Source organism: Misgurnus anguillicaudatus, unplaced genomic scaffold (genome assembly GCF_027580225.2).
Source record: "Misgurnus anguillicaudatus unplaced genomic scaffold, ASM2758022v2 HiC_scaffold_26, whole genome shotgun sequence".
Classification (NCBI taxonomy): Eukaryota; Metazoa; Chordata; class Actinopteri; order Cypriniformes; family Cobitidae; genus Misgurnus; species Misgurnus anguillicaudatus.
The window spans coordinates 348,447-366,143 of NW_027395276.1; the positions used below are offsets into that span (position 1 = coordinate 348,447).

The 17,697-nt window shown below is 37.9% G+C and overlaps 1 protein-coding gene and 1 long non-coding RNA gene across 2 annotated transcripts in view; one reads left to right on the forward strand and one right to left on the reverse strand.

Annotated features, from left to right (window-relative positions):
- Positions 1-176: 176 nt before the first annotated feature.
- LOC141362397 (uncharacterized) lies at positions 177-1,376 on the reverse strand. The gene is made up of 3 exons (XR_012368224.1): positions 1,223-1,376; positions 1,086-1,140; positions 177-1,008 (listed from the first exon to the last, which is right to left on the reverse strand). It is a non-coding gene; the product is annotated as an uncharacterized lncRNA (long non-coding RNA).
- A 6,719-nt stretch (positions 1,377-8,095) lies between these two features.
- Positions 8,096-17,697, forward strand: part of LOC129443119 (tripartite motif-containing protein 16-like) — a 56,303-nt gene continuing 46,701 nt past the window's right edge. Inside the window, exons 1-5 of the mRNA XM_073864510.1 lie at positions 8,096-10,010; positions 10,132-10,227; positions 10,437-10,670; positions 10,803-10,962; positions 11,067-11,105. Of these exons, the coding sequence (XP_073720611.1) occupies positions 9,420-10,010; positions 10,132-10,227; positions 10,437-10,670; positions 10,803-10,962; positions 11,067-11,105 (1,120 nt within the window). The 5' untranslated portion in view covers positions 8,096-9,419. The remainder of the gene's footprint in view (positions 10,011-10,131; positions 10,228-10,436; positions 10,671-10,802; positions 10,963-11,066; positions 11,106-17,697) is intronic.

Sequence of the window (17,697 nt, forward strand, 5' to 3'; positions counted from 1 at the left end):
ATTATTTGTTTTGGTTGTTTAAAAACACACACAAACATTTTATCCGATTACTCGATTAATCGATCGATTCAGTGCTAGATTAATCGATTACAAAAAGAATCGATAGCTGCAGCCCTACATTTAATTCAGAGCTGTAGCCTATTGGCATCAGATGGGCTAAGAGAGGGAGCAAAGAGGAGAATCACACTAAGTGCACACACGCACACACACACTCACTCCAATACCCGTGATTTTATCAGTGGTGCTCACACAGCATAACACAGCACACGGTGAAGGAAAGCCTCACTGCCGTCGGACACACAGCTCCTGTAATTGTGATACAAAACAAAATAAATCAAATCAATAGAAATTAATCAATGAAAACTTTTTAAATGCAGGGGAGCAAAAGAAACCCTTCCAACATAAAGAAAAGAAATAAATTCTAGCTTAAACAGCTAGATAATAACACAAAAGGAAAAGGAAAAGAAATTTAAAGACAACAATGTCCAAGAGAAAATCTCAGCATTCTGAATCAGTCCAAAATGAGAAATACCACAAAGGAAAAATGAAGAAATAGATAATCTGAATGAGCGCGGCCCTCGAACTCGTTATTTCCCAACGTACGAGGAAAAGATCTTTAAATACAGTCACAGTAGGAGCAGGTTTTAACCAACAACTCCAAAATCGGGCCGCGCTAAATCACCCAGGACAAAATGATGAAAACACACAGCAAAAATATAAAGAAAAAGAAACGAAAGCAAATCCAGCAGGAACAAAACAGCAGCGTGCTTCTATATGTAGTAGGGGAATGCAGCACGCACAGTCTTAGCCCTAACAGATAATATAAGATGATTAGTAAACTAATTATAGTTTATGAACAGCAATCGGAAATATAAACGCACATACCAAATAACGCAGCCGCTTGCCACACCAAAAGCAAAGCTGACGTCAGTATCCACGGGATAGAGATGGAGATGCCAAACAGCATATATTGGATGTCCCAACTCAAACGGTAAACACACGGGAATGCTGCAGTAAAGATAAACATAGCTGACCCCCACACCACATCACCTAAAACCTCTGGTAATATATTAAATCTTACATACCTGGAACTAGGCAGTGTAACGAGCCAGACCGCGCGTAACGGTTGTTTACAGTAGGCTATAAATGACACAAGCACTAGTGTTACCATACCATAATTCGGTATTAGATAGAGCCGAACGCTAAAGCTAAAAATGCTTACCTCTACAGCGTACACAAAGCCCCCACAATGACACAAGCAGTGCTAGAATAGACACACAGCTGTGTGTTAACCACAGACCTCTGTTGAATGCCGGTAAACGGGAAGAGCGCAGGCACAGAACAGATGACGCACATCCGGCCCGCACAAAACAGCCATTTATACACACCTCCCTGCGGGACGTCACTACAGGGAGGATCTAACTACCCTGCCACATTTAGAAGAAAGAGAATGACCATTAAGAACTGTAATCTAGGCCTAAAGGCCTAAACCCAAGAACTCAGGTAAAGAAGAAAAGCAGAGGGCAGAAAGCAAATGGCCAATGCCAAAAGGCAAAAGCCCTGGGCTGCGTTTCCCAACAACGTTGTCTCTTAGCGCGCTACGAAGACTCTTAAGTTAAACCTTAACTACAGGTTTACCTTTTCTAGGCGTGTTTCCTGAACTGTACCTTAGCGGGTTTCTTAAGGTATACTTTCTTACGTACGACGTTACCAGGTGCTGTCCATGGCGATGGTGCTGAATAGGTTGATATCGATTGCTCGACAATCAATTGTTCACTTTATGTAATAGGTACTTCGCTGCGTAATGAGAGAGCGGTGTTATTTATTAAAGAAACATTTCAGAAATAGTTCAAGTTACATTTATTAGGAATATCTGGTAAAAATATTTCAAATTGCAAACAACTAAATATAAACCTTGTATATGTCACGGCCGGGGGCGGACCCGAATAAACTAAAGGTCACACCCCTCTCAGTTCTTCCACCTCGAGGAGGTTCCCAAGACCACCCCAATGACCAGACAGACCAGTGTACTATAATTAAAATAAACTTTATTAAATATTTAAAAAAGGGAAAAGGGGGAAGGGAAAAAAGGGAATTTAAAACTAATGTGGCTCTTCTTTGCCTCCAGGGCCACTTGGGGAAAAGACTGGGGACCGGGGCTCTGGCCCAGCAATCCGTGGCGCGCTCCGCTTCTCCTGGAGGCAGAATCAAACACAGTCAGACCAGGGTAAGTACTCCTTTGCTACTCACAGTACTGGGGGATCCTCGTTCCCACACAGAGCTTCACTGATGCAGGTAGGTAGTTGCTATAAGCACAGCACAGGTTTATTTCACAGGTTGCATTACTCACAGTGCCGGGGGATCCTCGTTCCCACACAGAGCTTCACTGGTTCAGGTAGGTAGTTGCTATAAGCACAGTACAGGTTTAGTTCACAGGTGGCGTTACTCACAATGCCGGGGGATCCTCGTTCCCACACAGAGCTTCACTGGTTCAGGTAGGTAGTTGCTATAAGCACAGCACAGGTTTATTTCACAGGTTGCATTACTCACAGTGCCGGGGGATCCTCGTTCCCACACAAAGCTTCACTGGTGCAGGTAGGTAGTTGCTATAAGCACAGTACAGGTTTAGTTCACAGGTGGCGTTACTCACAATGCCGGGGGATCCTCGTTCCCACACAGAGCTTCACTGGTTCAGGTAGGTAGTTACTATAAGAACAGCACAGGTCTATTTCACAGGTTGCATTACTCACAGTGCCGGGGGATCCTCGTTCCCACACAAAGCTTCACTGGTGCAGGTAGGTAGTTGCTATAAGCACAGAACAGGGTTATTTCACAGGTTGCGTTACTCACAGTGCCGGGGGATCCTCGTTCCCACACAGAGCTTCACTGGTTCAGGTAGGTAGTTGCTATAAGCACAGAACAGGTTTATTTCACAGGTTGCGTTACTCACAGTGCCGGGGGATCCTCGTTCCCACACAAAGCTTCACTGGTTTCAGGTAGGTAGTTGCTATAAGCACAGAACAGGTTTATTTCACAGGTTACGTTACTCACAGTGCCGGGGGATCCTCGTTCCCACACAGAGCTTCACTGGTTCAGGTAGGTAGTTGCTATATACAGTGGATTTCGCTACAGTGTCAGTGTACCGTATTCCTTCGCCCCTCCAGTTTGGCTGTCCGGGCGTCGTAGGGACTAGTGGGTCCGATGACCGGAGCCGAACGCTTCCCAAACTCCCCCTCCTTCTTCCACGACCGGGGTCACGAGCTGGGGCGAACTTTCGTCGGGGCTCCGTTCACCACAAGCTTCTGTTGAAGAGGTCAGTACACACACCGTTACGACCCACAATCCGCATGGTACACACTTGATACTACTCACTGTGTTTTACCACTGTCCGTTCTGTGTACAAACGAAGCTCTCGTTGTCACACCCCGGGCACAGGGCTTGGTTTTCTCTCTCTCTGTAGGACTCAGGCCACAACGGATGTCGTCATCTCGTGACTCGTCGGAGGCTCGGCAGTTTGAACGCTACAAGCACAGCATACACACAGCAAGTAAAGCGTAAACACCATCAATCAGTGAAACTCACCCACAGCACTCTTATACAATTTCACGTGAATTTTAGATCGTCCTTGCCACCTGACTACGACGACCTCGAGAGGATGGTTGGGCAACAACTGGATCACAAATGAGGGAGAGATGTGTGATATTCACAGGCCCGGCGTGTTGGTTATCACTCCCCTGGCTCACCTGCACTTCCTTTTTCCCACAGGGCCACTGGCTTACTGGTGAACGGTGCTTCGTCCGTGCTTCCGGTCAACCCGCGGCTCACCCACGCTTTCCTCTCCAGTGGGGCCAGGGACCTCAAGAAACACAAAAAGCACACACCAGGACAACTCTTCATACAAGTTATGTATAGATAAGTACCACAGCGGTTACTCATGCTTTGTTGCCAATAACGTCTGTTCACTGCGCTCTTGATGGCTCTGTGTCCACTCTTTCTCACTGAAACTCCACAATATTCCTTCGTCAGCTGATTGTCTCTTCCTCTCTTCCCCAGGAGAGCGATCCGACCAGCGTGGTCCGTCTGCAAAGCAGCAACACAGCATACACAAAGTATACCACCAGCACCGGTGTAGTGTCCCTTTAATTAGTTCCACAGCCCCGTCCTTCTCGCCTCTTCTGGCAGCCGCACTCTTTCCTTACACCATAAGTGTTTTTAGCGGATCAACGGCACCCTTCGGCTCCTCCAGGGACGGGGCGTGTGTTTGCATTTGCCCAAGGCATAAGGGGACTCCCACCCGAAAACCAACCTCCCTCTTTGTGCGTCCTTGGCCCTTTTTATATGGCTTGCCTTCACCCTCACCTCCAATCACAGGTTGCTCCATTTAATTTGCCACACCTGCTGCTCATTCCCTCGTCATCAGCGTTGGCAGGGAAACCAGGAAGCAAAACTGATTAAAAATCGGGCCCGGGCGGAAACCATCTCCAGGCGGAACCTTTCTCCGCCACTTTTGGTTCCGCCCTATCATAGTCACCCGGTGACATATATTTTATTTTATATCAAACCCATGCAAAACTCGCAACTTCATGTCCAAAAGTATAATGCATAAAGTGCTTCAATGCATCCATTATTCCTTCACTTTAAAGGATAATTTATATTAGGGGTTCCCAATAAATGCGCTGCACAGGGAAATAAGGTGGGTCGTGCAAGTCACCTGGCTTGGCATTACACTTAAAATATAGAAAAACAAATTGTTGTTCATTAGTTCACGCGTTTATGTGTTTGGACACTGCGCAAGCAGCGCGTTTACAATGCGGATAACGCTTAATGGACGCATTTCTGGAGCCGCGCCTGTCTGTTAACCTTAAATATAACATAAAATATATATTATATGATATATAAATATATAGTATGATTGTTTTAGGTTTAAGCTTTGATTAGTTTTAATATGGAAAATTTGTTGACCTTATACAAGCAATTATCAAGTGGAGCATTTTCTTTTTAATGTTTATAAAGAATATGGCATGCAGTTGCCTCAAAGTTATAAAACATTAAAAAAACTTCGATGCAAAGTCGAATTAACATCAATAATAATATTTAGGAAAATCAACAATTATGATTTCGTGATGAATGTGCTCCCGTGTGGCATGCAATTTTTTTTAACTTGATTTGTTTTATTTGCAGCTAAAATAGCCGGTAAACTAAAGATTTAACGGATATGAAATGCACAAATAAAATAGTAAGATTCGCTGTATAGCTGCCTGCCATAGTTTCACCAACTCCTCCACCCAAAATCTTTTTTTAATAGTTTCTTTAGCCTGTAATAATAGTTCACAGCTGATGTTCCTTTAGAAAAAAATATTAAAAATCTAACAACCATCAGTGTAATAATGTCTAATTATGTGAATGTTTTATTCTTTAAATAAATAAAAAATTTAACACGGAGTGTACTTCAACTTTTTTTAAACAGATATTTAGTTATATAGACTGCAATCTACACAAGCTTTTATCACAGTCATGGCCCCTAGCGGAGTCAAGTGGGATAAGGTAAAGCTAAGAGTGCTCCAGACCAACCTTCCGAACGAACGACTTACAGAAGTGATACGTAACTAAGAACGTTTCGGGAAACACGTATTAACGATAAGGTACAGCTTAAGGTACAACTTAAGAACGACGTAGAGCTAAGAAGGTTGCGGGGAACGCAGCCCAGATCTCATTAAAACCAAGACCTATATTCTCTTTCCCTTGACCATGTGACTAAACCTAACATCATCCATTTAAACTGACCAATCAGAAGACCACACCTTTAACCCCCACTGTTTTGAATGAACAGCTGTGACAATAGTCTGTGATCACTATCAGTAAACACAGGAATGCAGATGGTACAGTATGGAAATGGGAGTGGTGACGAAGTAAAAAATTCCTATATTTTTAATCCTACAACAATTTTAATCTGTTAATTTAGGAAGCATTAAATGATGCTGTTCCTTTGAGGCTGGTGTGTAGGAAAAATAAATCTGCTCGGTGGTACAATGACCATGTTAAATCGTGAACTCAAATGGAAGAAAGATAAACTCCAAATTTCATAAGAAATGCTTATAGATTCTTTGGGGGTTTTTCAACGGGCTATGAAAGCGGCCAGATCACAACATTTCTCTGAGATTATCCAGAAAAACCTCACAACCCTAGGTACTTTTCTCAACAATTAATGATTTTTTTGAATCCTAAAATAGAAGTGTCTGAGGATATATCTCTTGAGTTTTGTGAAAGCCTCTTGAATTTTTTTGTCGAGCGTATAGCAGACATACGAAAGAATATTCAGCATAGTTCATATGTGCCTTCGGATACACCTGTTACTGAGTTATTTAGCTTTGAACCGTTTTTAATTTGAACGTTTTTAATGACATTTTAATGGCTAGGGACGCTGATGATGTAAACCTACTCCTGCTGTCAGATCTCTCAGCAGCATTTGACACAATAGACCACAAAATTTTGCTCTCCCGTTTGGAAAATTGTGTAGGGATCCGGGGAAATGCTTTGAAGTGGATTAAGTCCCACCTTCAAAATAGAACTTTCTCTGTGAAGATGAGAGAATGTATGTCCTCGTCAGCGCCATTACTCTGAGGCAGAGTCGTATAATAATAGAGTTACGACACTCACATGGACGTCCGTTGTAAGAATGGAATGCGGAAGTAACAGCGTGTCATGGAGTGACGCATAGTTACAAACGCAGCACTGAAGCCCATTCATTTCAATGGCACCTGCTGGTAAATCGATGAAATTACCGTTTCTCTTTACCTTTTCAGACATTTTATGAATATAGTCAACAGTGATATTTTATGAACTCTGCTGTAGGTAATGATTATCGTTAATAATAACTAGTAATTTTTTTATATTTTAATGAGTTGTGTATAATGTGTGAATAATATAGATTTAATGGTTTAATATTTTATTACTGGTGGCCATCTACTTTATACTTATCTTTTTTATATATTACGAGTAACACTAGGGGGCAACAGCGACAAGCTAAATGCCTTATAAGAAAGTCACACTGCTTCACAATGCTGCTATGTGTGTCATTGTGTTTGGTAAGTAATACGAGTGATGTATCCTCGAAAATCATGTATAATTATATTAACATTTAATGTGAACTATAAATACAATTAAATATGAATTTAGTGTGTTTCTGTTATGCTTCACTGTTACAAATAACCGCGTTGGCGATCTTTTTTGTGATTATAATATAGTAAAAGTGTAGGAATTATGGTTTTAGCAGATTGATAGCCATTTATATGGCCATATTTTTGCTACAAAAATAAAAGATAAACTGTGTTGCTGTAGTTGGTATAGATAACCACAGTTATCTTTGGGTCACCATTAACTGTTTATCTGTATTAACTGATTTACTGTACTTTCCATCACTCCCTAGTAAAAAACGTTATAAACATAGTAAGTATAGTGATCAATTCACATTACAAGCTAATATTTACCTAAAATAGCTGAAAACCTATGCAAACAGATTGACAGCCCTGCTTGGATTGGAACTGTAGAACGTTACATGAATCACGTGACCGCGCGGCAGCGAGATCAAAGCGTTTCGTAACTCTTGCTGCGTCCGAAAACTCAAGGCAGTGACTCGTTGCCTCGCTGCCTCATGAGGAAATGACTTCGGAGGCATGAAGGTAGCTCAGAGAAAGACTTTCGGACACACTTCAAAGGCAGCGTGCTTGAAATTTAAACAGAGAGCGCCTTTGTGATAACTAATCACATATTTGAAAACTACAATACTAATTTCTCGCTAGAAATGCAATTAAAAGGTGTAAAAAGTGAAAATCTACCTTTATTTACACTAAATTGGTGGTCCAGTCGCGTCCTTGGCCGCCATTTTATTTTTTCTAACTCGACCGGACTCGACCAATCACATTCTTAATGTACGTCCACGCATAGGTATCTCAGGAGACAGGAAGTAAACCAAACATTGAATTCGGACATGCCTTGATGCCTTGCTGCCTTGGAAAGCTGCCTCAGAAGGCAGCAATTTAGAGTTTTCGGACGCAGCCTCTGTTATTATACGACTCTGCTCTGAGGTATTCCTCAAGGTTCCATTTTAGCTCCAGTTTTATTTTCATTGTATATGTTTTTTTTTTCAGTTGAGACAGATATCTATAATAAAGCCTTTTATATCACGGAATGATATGGAAAAGATGGTACATGTGTTTATTTTAGGTTAGATTATGGCAATTCCCTTTATTATGGTGTTAGACAAAAAAACCTAGAGAGATTACAATTAGTTCAAAATGCGGCCGCTACACTTCTAACAGGCACGCAGAAATATGAACATATTACACCAGTTCTACGAGAATTACCTTGGCTGCCGGTCCCTTTTAGAATTGAGTTTAAGATTTTATTATTTGTTTTTAAAACACTACATTGTACTGCTCCAAAATACCTAGTGGATCTAATTCAGGTGCAGAAACCTAGAAGGGCTTTACAATCTGATTCATCAAACCTGTTAATAATTCAGCGGGCCCACAGGAAGATGCGGGGGGACCACTCATTTGCTGTTGCCGCCCCTAAGTTGTGGAATAACCTTCCACAGTATGTTCGTGAGTGTTCCTCTCTTAATGAATTTAAGCGTAAATTAAAATCTTATTTATTTACTGTGGCATTTGATTGCGTATGATTGGTGGTGGTAATAGATAGCTTTATCTATGGCCAGTGTAATTAGAGAGATGGGTTTTATAACTTTTCCTTTGCATTGAAGGTTTTAGTGTTTTATTACGTATTTTTGATGTTGGGCCTTAAGTATTTTATCATAGACCAAACGAGGGGTATAGCAGCTGTGTATTCTTATTGTCTTTTATTTTAAGCTTTTATTAATGTTTGTTTTATTATTTTATTATTATTATTATTATTATTATTTTATGTACAGCACTTTGGTCAACTTCTGTTGTACCTGTTGTATGTGCTTTATAAATAAATTGAACATTAATGCATTCATTTAAAAATGTGTATATTCAATTATCTGTAGTTTAAACTTCTATTTACTTTTTTCCCATCCAAATGTGAATTGAATGTGTAAATATCTCACTACTAGAGGACAAACACTCACACTGGATTGGATGTTGAATTAGTTTAGTGACACACATCAGAGAGATTTGATCTGTTATTCTCTGATTTCACCACAAAATTTCACTCATATTTATGCATTTATGGCAGAGCATTTTCACAAAGGTTTGGCTACTCGAGACTGTGACTTTCTGTATGAGACTGACATCTAGTGGACTTGTGTATTATATGACTGACACGACTGTTTGCACACGTTTCATAAACACAACCAGGAAATACTCTGAGTTCAGAGAAACTGAAACTGTTGGGCTGTTGTTTGTTTTGTCTTTCTTTCTGTAAGTAAATACGGTGAAATGGCAGAAGCCAGTATTTCAGTGGATCAGGATCAGTTCATCTGTTCAATCTGTCTGGATCTACTGAAGGATCCAGTGACCATTCCCTGTGGACACAGTTACTGTATGAGCTGTATTACAGACTGCTGGGATCAAGATGATCAGAAGAGAGACTACAGCTGCCCTCAATGCAGACAGACCTTCAATACAAGACCTGATTTAAATAAAAATGTTGTGTTTGCCCAGATGGTGGAGATACTGAAGAAGACAAAACTCCAGACTGATCGACCTTCTCTCAGTTATGCTGAAGCTGGAGATGTGAAGTGTGACGTCTGTACTGAGAGAAAACACAAAGCTGTCAAGTCCTGTCTGGTGTGTCTGAACTCTTACTGTCAAAATCATCTTGAACAACATGAGAAATTCTTCAAAGGCAAGAAACACAATCTGATAGACGCCACTGGACGACTTCAGCAGATGATCTGTCCTCAACATGAGAAACTTTTAGAGATTTACTGTAAAACTGATCAGCTCTGTATATGTCTTCTGTGTATGGTGGGGAAGCACAAACAACATGATACTATACCAGCTAAAGAAGAGAGGACTAAGAAACAGGTACTGTAAGAGATGAAAACACTGAGTGATGTGTTAATGTGATCAGATCTGAGACTGACTGGTAAAAAAATCACTCTAATGTTAATTTTATCTGTTTAATTATTATTTCCACATCCAACAGAAAGAACTGAAGAAGACACAGAGAAAATACCAGCAGAGAATCCAGGAGAATCAGAAGAAGCTTCAGGAGCTGAGAGATGTTGTGGAAACTCATAAGGTGAGTTTTGATCAGAAGAACAACTGCTGTCTGCTGTTTCAGATCTGTTTCAGACTCAGTTAAGACTCTCATCCAATCAGTCAGTGAGGAGTTCAGTGCTGGATGACTTTCACTGAAGTTCACTGTGTGTAACAGACTGTGTGATGTACCAGTAAGAGCTGAGTGAATGCTGCTGATTCTAATGCTCCTCTCTCTGTGTGTCCTAACAGCGCTCTGCACAGACAGTAGTGGACGACACTGAGAGGATCTTTACTCAACTGATCACATCCATTGAGAGAAGACGATCTGAGGTGACACAGCTGATCAGAGATCAGGAAAAGACTGCAGTGAGTGAAGCTGAAGGACTCTTGAAGCGACTGGAGCAGGAGATTGATGATCTGAGGAGGAGAGACGCTGAGCTGGAGCAGCTTTCACACACAGATGATCACATCCATTTCCTCCAGGTAACAGAGATCTGAAAAACACAACAGTGATCTTTAAGAAGTTAGGGCATGTTTTACTGAGATTATATTTTCTATGAAATGTTTCAGTGTCATGAGTTTATGTTTGTGTTGTTTGTGTTTGTGTTTGTGTAGAGTTTTCAGTCTCTCTCTGTTCCTCCTGGATCTTCAGACTCACTCAGCATCACTGTCAGCTCTCTCATCTCTTTTGATGATGTAGGAAAATCTGTGTCTCATCTGAGAGAGAAACTGGAGGATTTCTGTAGAGAAAAGATAGAGAAGATATTTGATAAAGGTAAAGCACTTATTTCTCTCACATCATGTAAAAATAATATTATATTTTGTAGAAATAGAGAGAATGTCACTCACTGATTCTGAATGAATATTTTTTCAACATAGTTACTCCTGAACCAGAGACCAGGGAGCAGTTCCTAAAATGTGAGTCTCAATAAACAACAAATAAACACACACTGATGCTGATAAAGACATGAACAGTGATAATCTGCATTTCAGTCATTTTAAACTCCTCTATAATGATACTCATTGTTGTGGATTTTTTAGTGATTACAAAAAATAATTTTCAGCAGAGGGTTCCATTGCCAAAAGATGACTTTATTGCATACAACAATAAGGCCGAGTTGGTGGCCAAGCAACTAAAGAGTCTTTTTCAGAATTCAACCTAATATACAGTTCTCTAAAAGTTGAAACCCCTCCCATGTAGTTGTTTTTAGCATGTTTTTATGTTTGACAGGTGTGGTAACTTCATTCCTTCCAAATGTCAGCCTATGCATTTTTAGCTCTGTTCTCAGTTACCATATTTTAAACCCTGCATACATTGCAGTCTTTACGACTGCTAGTCTTTAGCTTACAAGCTTGAGACATGCATACTTGCAAAACACATTTGAATATGAATACCATGTTCACCAAAGATATAGTTCTGATTTAAGTTCTGAATTAAAAAATCTTCTTCATTCCACCCTTTGAGACTTTCACAAGTCTCACTCAAAGTGCAACTTCATTATCCAGTTCAATTAAGTTAAGCTAATTAATGGCTTAACTAAGCCATCTTTCCCTTACCAATGACTAAATCATGCTGCCGCACTTTGGTGGAGTGTGGAACAAACATCTTCTCTTGGAGAAGTAAAAGAACCTACTCCTTAAATTAATAAACCTTTATGATCATGGAATATACTTCATTATGTCATTGTTGCTTTAAAATCAGAACTCATAAAAATATTCATCATAAGAGTGTAAATTAGTTAAATACCTTTTCAATTCTTCTTATATTTTTCTGATGTAGTATTACCATTTTCTAACTTTTGCAAGACCCATTTTTGATGCACTTTGTAATTTCTTATATGAAGTAACTTTTCATCTTAATATTTCAACATTAACATTTGTTTCAAAATAAGAAGTACACAGTCAAATAACAATCCATCCAATTACAATCCTTAACCTCTGATAATTTGCATCATTTACCTTATACCTTTGATAATATTAATCATTTGCATCATTTAACCTATAAATCATTTGACATACCAAAATATATCTTTGATAATTTGACAAACCAAACACCCATTTTCCAAATTTTAAATCACACTAATTCCACATTAAGATTCTTTCTTCCTGTATTAATTGCAGTTTCTATCATAAACTCTTAAAGGCGGAGTCCACGATGTTTGAAAAACGCTTTGGAAAATTAGACGGGCCGTCTACCAAAACACACTTATAGCCAATCAAATCAAATAAAATGCCGGGTTGCGTATGTGTGGGGCGGGTCTATCAACAGAAGGTCGAGATTCTATTGGGGTAGGGGCGTGTTTGTTTAGGTGATTTCAAATATCAACATTGGCTTTCAAACATCATGGACTCCGCCTTTAAGTTTATTGATAGCTTCAATGAATACCTATTTTAATGTTGTATTGTTAGCATAACATTAATCTCCATACAATAAAACTATACCCCTTTGAAGTATCTCATTGTTTTTCTAAAATTGTTAAAACATCCTTAGTTAAAGTTAATAAACCTTTGTTGATTATAGTAGATATAATTTAGTATTTCTAGATTAAATCAATATTTATTCTAACCATGATTTTATCTCATCTCTTGCTTAAATTGTAACATATGGTAATACCAAACCAATTTAGGGATAAACTATTTTAGTTTTATCATTTGTTTTCTCAGTATTTTGTTCAATATACTTCAATATAATCATGATGATTTCTTACATTAACCTTAGTCTTGAACATATATATTTCTTCTCTAATTGCAAAACCACCATAAGTTATCATTTCCCATCAAATCAAAATTAAACCAAAAGAATTCTGCTAACATTACTGTTTGATCTTCATATGTCCAGTGCTATGATCTGATTCCCACATTCTTTTTACTGTATACTAGCATTGTCCACCCTTTCCATACCTAAAGTCAAAATTATTAAGGATTTATCATAGCTTTTGGAATTTTATATTTGATTTGTTCAAGTTCTATGTTATAGAATATTCCCTTTAAATATCCCTCATCTTTAGTTCCATCAGGTTTACTGTAGCATTCATAATCTTTAGTATTTTTTTTCCCTATTCTGCCTTTTTTCTATTTTAATGCTTTTATTAACTTTCCAAAATTGAGACTATTTACCAAAATATGCCCTATAAAATGGATATTTAAACCAGAATTTGTCAATTTGTTAAATTGAACACCCCTATAATATCATGTTGACTTTTGATTATTATTACCTCTCATAATTCAGAGCATAATAAGCAATTGTTCATACCACTTTCTCTTAGCTTTGAAAATTACCCATTTGTACTATTCATTATGTTTTTAGTTGTTTCCCAGAAAATGTCCAAAATATATTTTTTCCTTCCGTTGACGTCCTTTTCTTCTTTTGATGTCCTTGTCTACTTGTTGTTTTGGTTTTTTTTTAGTATTCAATCTAGATTTTGTTCCTCCTGAGATTATTGTAGAATAAATTCTCACTGGTGTCCTCGCTGAAGTGTGACTGATCCTTGCTGATAGGTGAAAAGTTAATTGAAGAGAAGTTTGATTATTGACTGCAGTCGTGTGAATTTACCATATGTTGCTGATAATTGTCAAACTGGTTATTAGCTGTATTTTTCAATTTCCATGGCTAATTACTTGAAGTTTTCTTTGTGTGTCCTTTACACATTACCAGCAACTTTGTCCAGGTGTATTGCTTGTGAACTCCACTGCTTTGCACTCATTGCTTGTTGCTCCTGAAAGTCTCTCCTCATTTACATATTTTCTTAACTTTGTTGCCGTTGCTTGATCTGCCCCGAGTGGTCATTACTAAGTTCTTTATTTGTTTGTAGACTTGAATTGCTTTTCATTTTTCTATTGTTGTCTTCTATCTCATGTCTTTTATTATTTTCTTTTCCTCACTTCTCAATTTCATTATTGTGTTTAAGTTCTCCTCTGCTCCTCAGCTCTCCTTTTCTGTATCGTGTTTTTTGGTTCTCCTTTTCTCCTCAGCTCTCTTCTTCAGTATCGTGTTTTTGTTGTCCTCTTCTCCGACTGGTATATTCGGAATGCTGTGCAATGGCTCAGATGACATCAGATGTGCTCCTTCCCCCTGGCCTGCTGTTAGGGCTGCTCTCCTTGGTCCTTGTTTTATGTCACTCTCTCCTGAAGTCCCTCAGATACACTAGATCCCATGGCATAATATGGCATTTTATCTCCATCTCCTCATCAGGCTCCTTTTCTTTTTCCTGCACACAAATAGGTTATGCATACAGTTAGTTTTATCACATAAGATCTCATCTTTATTTGTAATGGTTCCAAAAGCTCCATCTGCAGTCGTTCCAGAGGCTGTCCTTTTTTGGGGATGAATTTTTGTTATCACATATAGTATAGCGCAGACATTGGTATTGGCATTGGTATTGGCATTGGTATTGGCATTGGTCGACCAATAAGCATTCCATGCAGTGTTAGTTGAAGTCTTTCACTCGTTATTGCAAGAGACAAAGCATCCAGTCAGTTCAGTTTCATGCTTCCCCATGTTTTGCTGAGTTTAACCTTGAAGGGATGGTTTACTCTTTATGATTAAAGATGGTAAACACTATGGTAATTTTAGTTTTTCCTTTATTCTTTACTGTTGCAGTATTCGCTTTGTAGTTTTTAATGAATGCTGATCCATTATCTAAAATTATTCCTAATAGTGTTTTAAATTTAGGGATTACTTCTTCTATCATTTTTATCTTTATTTATTTATTTATTTATTTATTTATTTATTTATTTTTTTTTTTTTTTTTGGCACTAGCTTTACCTGTTGAACAGAAATTTAACCAGTATTGCACTTAAATATTCAGACAATTTCTCAAATATGGAGAAAAATACCCATTTTTTCTCTTTTTAATATTTAATATTAATTTGTTATTTTATATCTCTGTTTTTAATTTGAAATTAAAATCACCCATCTGGAAAGGTAACATTTTACTGTATTATAGAATGATTTATCCCCAATGTGTACATTAGATGTCTTGAATGTCTTTCTTTGTCCCCCTTTGGGTACCACAAAATGTTCATAACATCCTGCTTGTTCTTCTTCTCTTCTATCTTCTAATTAAGGCTTTTATATTAACACTAAGCAAAACTTCTGTGTGGCTTTCTGAGCCTTCTTTAGCCTCCCAATCTGCTGTGTTGTTCCCTGTGATAAAATATCATTCATTTTTATATAAGTTTAATATTTTATGATTGCCATTTACTTTGATAATGTTCAATGCAGAAATTAAACCCCACTTATTCAGTACATTGATTATGTATACCCTCATTCTTTTGAAAGCCTCTTTGTTCCCATACCGAATTGGATATTGTTTAGTTTCCCAAAAAACAAACAAATATTTCTTCTGTTTGAAAACTCAAATATATAAAGCAAATATCACTTACAGTATTTGTCATCTGGGAAAACATTTGTTAGCAATGTGAATGTGGATATCAACTGTTTAGTCTTACAATAGCATTAATTGGATACTTCAATTAGTACTTTGTTCTCTACATCTTTTAACAATTAATACATCTTCTTAATCTTGCATGTTGTTATCATCTGCATTTATTGTTTTTATGAAAACTATTTCCTGACAAATGATTGACTATAACATATAATTCTAATGTGATTCTTAAACATTATGGAGATCCACTGGCTTTATATAGTTTTTTTTCCATCATATCCCATAAATCCTTTTCTTCACAATCTTTTCCAGTATACAAGAGACCTGTGGAAATAAGTCAGTTACATTAAGTCATTATTCTATTAACTGATTTTCAACCATACTCTTTACTAATTCTTGTTTACCTTCCTCTGATGTTATATCAATTTCTTGTCATATAATTTATTTTGCCACTTTTTAAGTTGAATATCTTTCTCATGATCATATTATAATACAATAAAATTCCCACTTTGATAACTTTGCATTAGAAATTTGTGCTTCGATACATTTTCCAATTTATTCATTGTTTGTTGTACATCACTATTTATTATAAATTTGCTTTGATTCAGTTAATATCACTTTAATATCATGTCTTACTTACTTTATATCTATATTCCCTATACCCTTCTGGAAAACACAAATTCCAATGGCTTAACCCAAATTATGCATATTTTGTTTAACAAGTAAACAGTAAACAGGAGTGTGATTTTGATATGAGAATAGATATGGTCATGGTTTTGTTTATTGTGTATAGACATACATTGAATTACCACTACTTGTCCAGAGAATCATATTATTAACAACTCTTCTGGACCTTAAAATGGACTTTGAAAGGCTGCTGTCACCCTCCCCCCTTCACCCACAGAACTGGTACATGGATATAGCGAAAGTCTCTCTTAGCGTGGCCAGGCTTTTGTAGTCCTCAGCATGTTTTCTTTGTCTCTCCCAGTTCAAGTTGTTTTCTTTCTGGGATGGTGATGCTGCAAATTCTTTTATGATGGGTACAGGATTCTGGCTTTTTGGAGGAATTGCTGAAAGTAGCTGAACACAAGAGTCATCACTGTTATTCACTTTGCATTTCAAAACAGTGTGGTCATTCTAGGGTCTCCTTCTGGATTTCCCTCAGTCTCTTTTTTATTGTCTCTGAACAAAACTGGATTCTCTGTGTCTCCCAGTTTTCTCTCTGTGCTTTAGAGTCCAAGCAGTGGCTGCCACACTGCTATGATATGTTCAAAAATAGTCCCTCCTCATGTAACGTTAGTCCACAAGTCAAAGGTTTCTTTCATTTCTCTATTGCCACAACTTAGTTCTTTTCCCAACCCCATGAATGCCTGAGGGTAAGTGATCAGCCTCACAAGGTCCTTAATACCTTTATTAAATTAAGAAATTGTAAGGCCAATAGCCTAAGCCATCATTTTTTTTCCCATATCCACATTTCTCCATCAGATGACACCTCCTCTTTACTCTCCCTCTCTACTCTCTCCTTATTTTGCTTCATTAATTCTTTTTAATGTTTTTCTTATTTTCTTGTTTTTGTGATTTATAAAATGAAACCAAGATGAATCATTTTGGAACCTGTTCCAACTTAATTCCCTACTTCAAACCTATATATTAAAGTAATTAACATTAAGAATAATTTTGTGGTGAAAAAATGGCAAGTAAAGTTGTACAATAACCAGGTTGCATAAGTGTGCACACCCTTTTACAATAGTGATTGTGGCAGTGTTCAAAAGCAACCAATCACATTTAGACTTAAGTTAAATATGAAGTAGTACATACCTCTCATCAATTAAAATAAGTTTTTAACTATTAATGAAGTGTGCCTGGCCCTAAAGGATTTTTTCTGAGTATCATCCCACTGAAAAAGCCATTGTCTGTGTAGAGCTTACTCAGCAGGTACATGATCCCATTGTTGAAAAAATATCAATCAACAGAGGGCTAAAAACATTTCCAAGACACTGAATATACCATGGAGTACTGTAAAAACAATAATCCACAAGTGGAGAAAATATGGCACAACATTGACATTACTAAGACCAGGGCATCCACCTAAAATTTATGAGAAAACCAGGAAAAAAATGGTA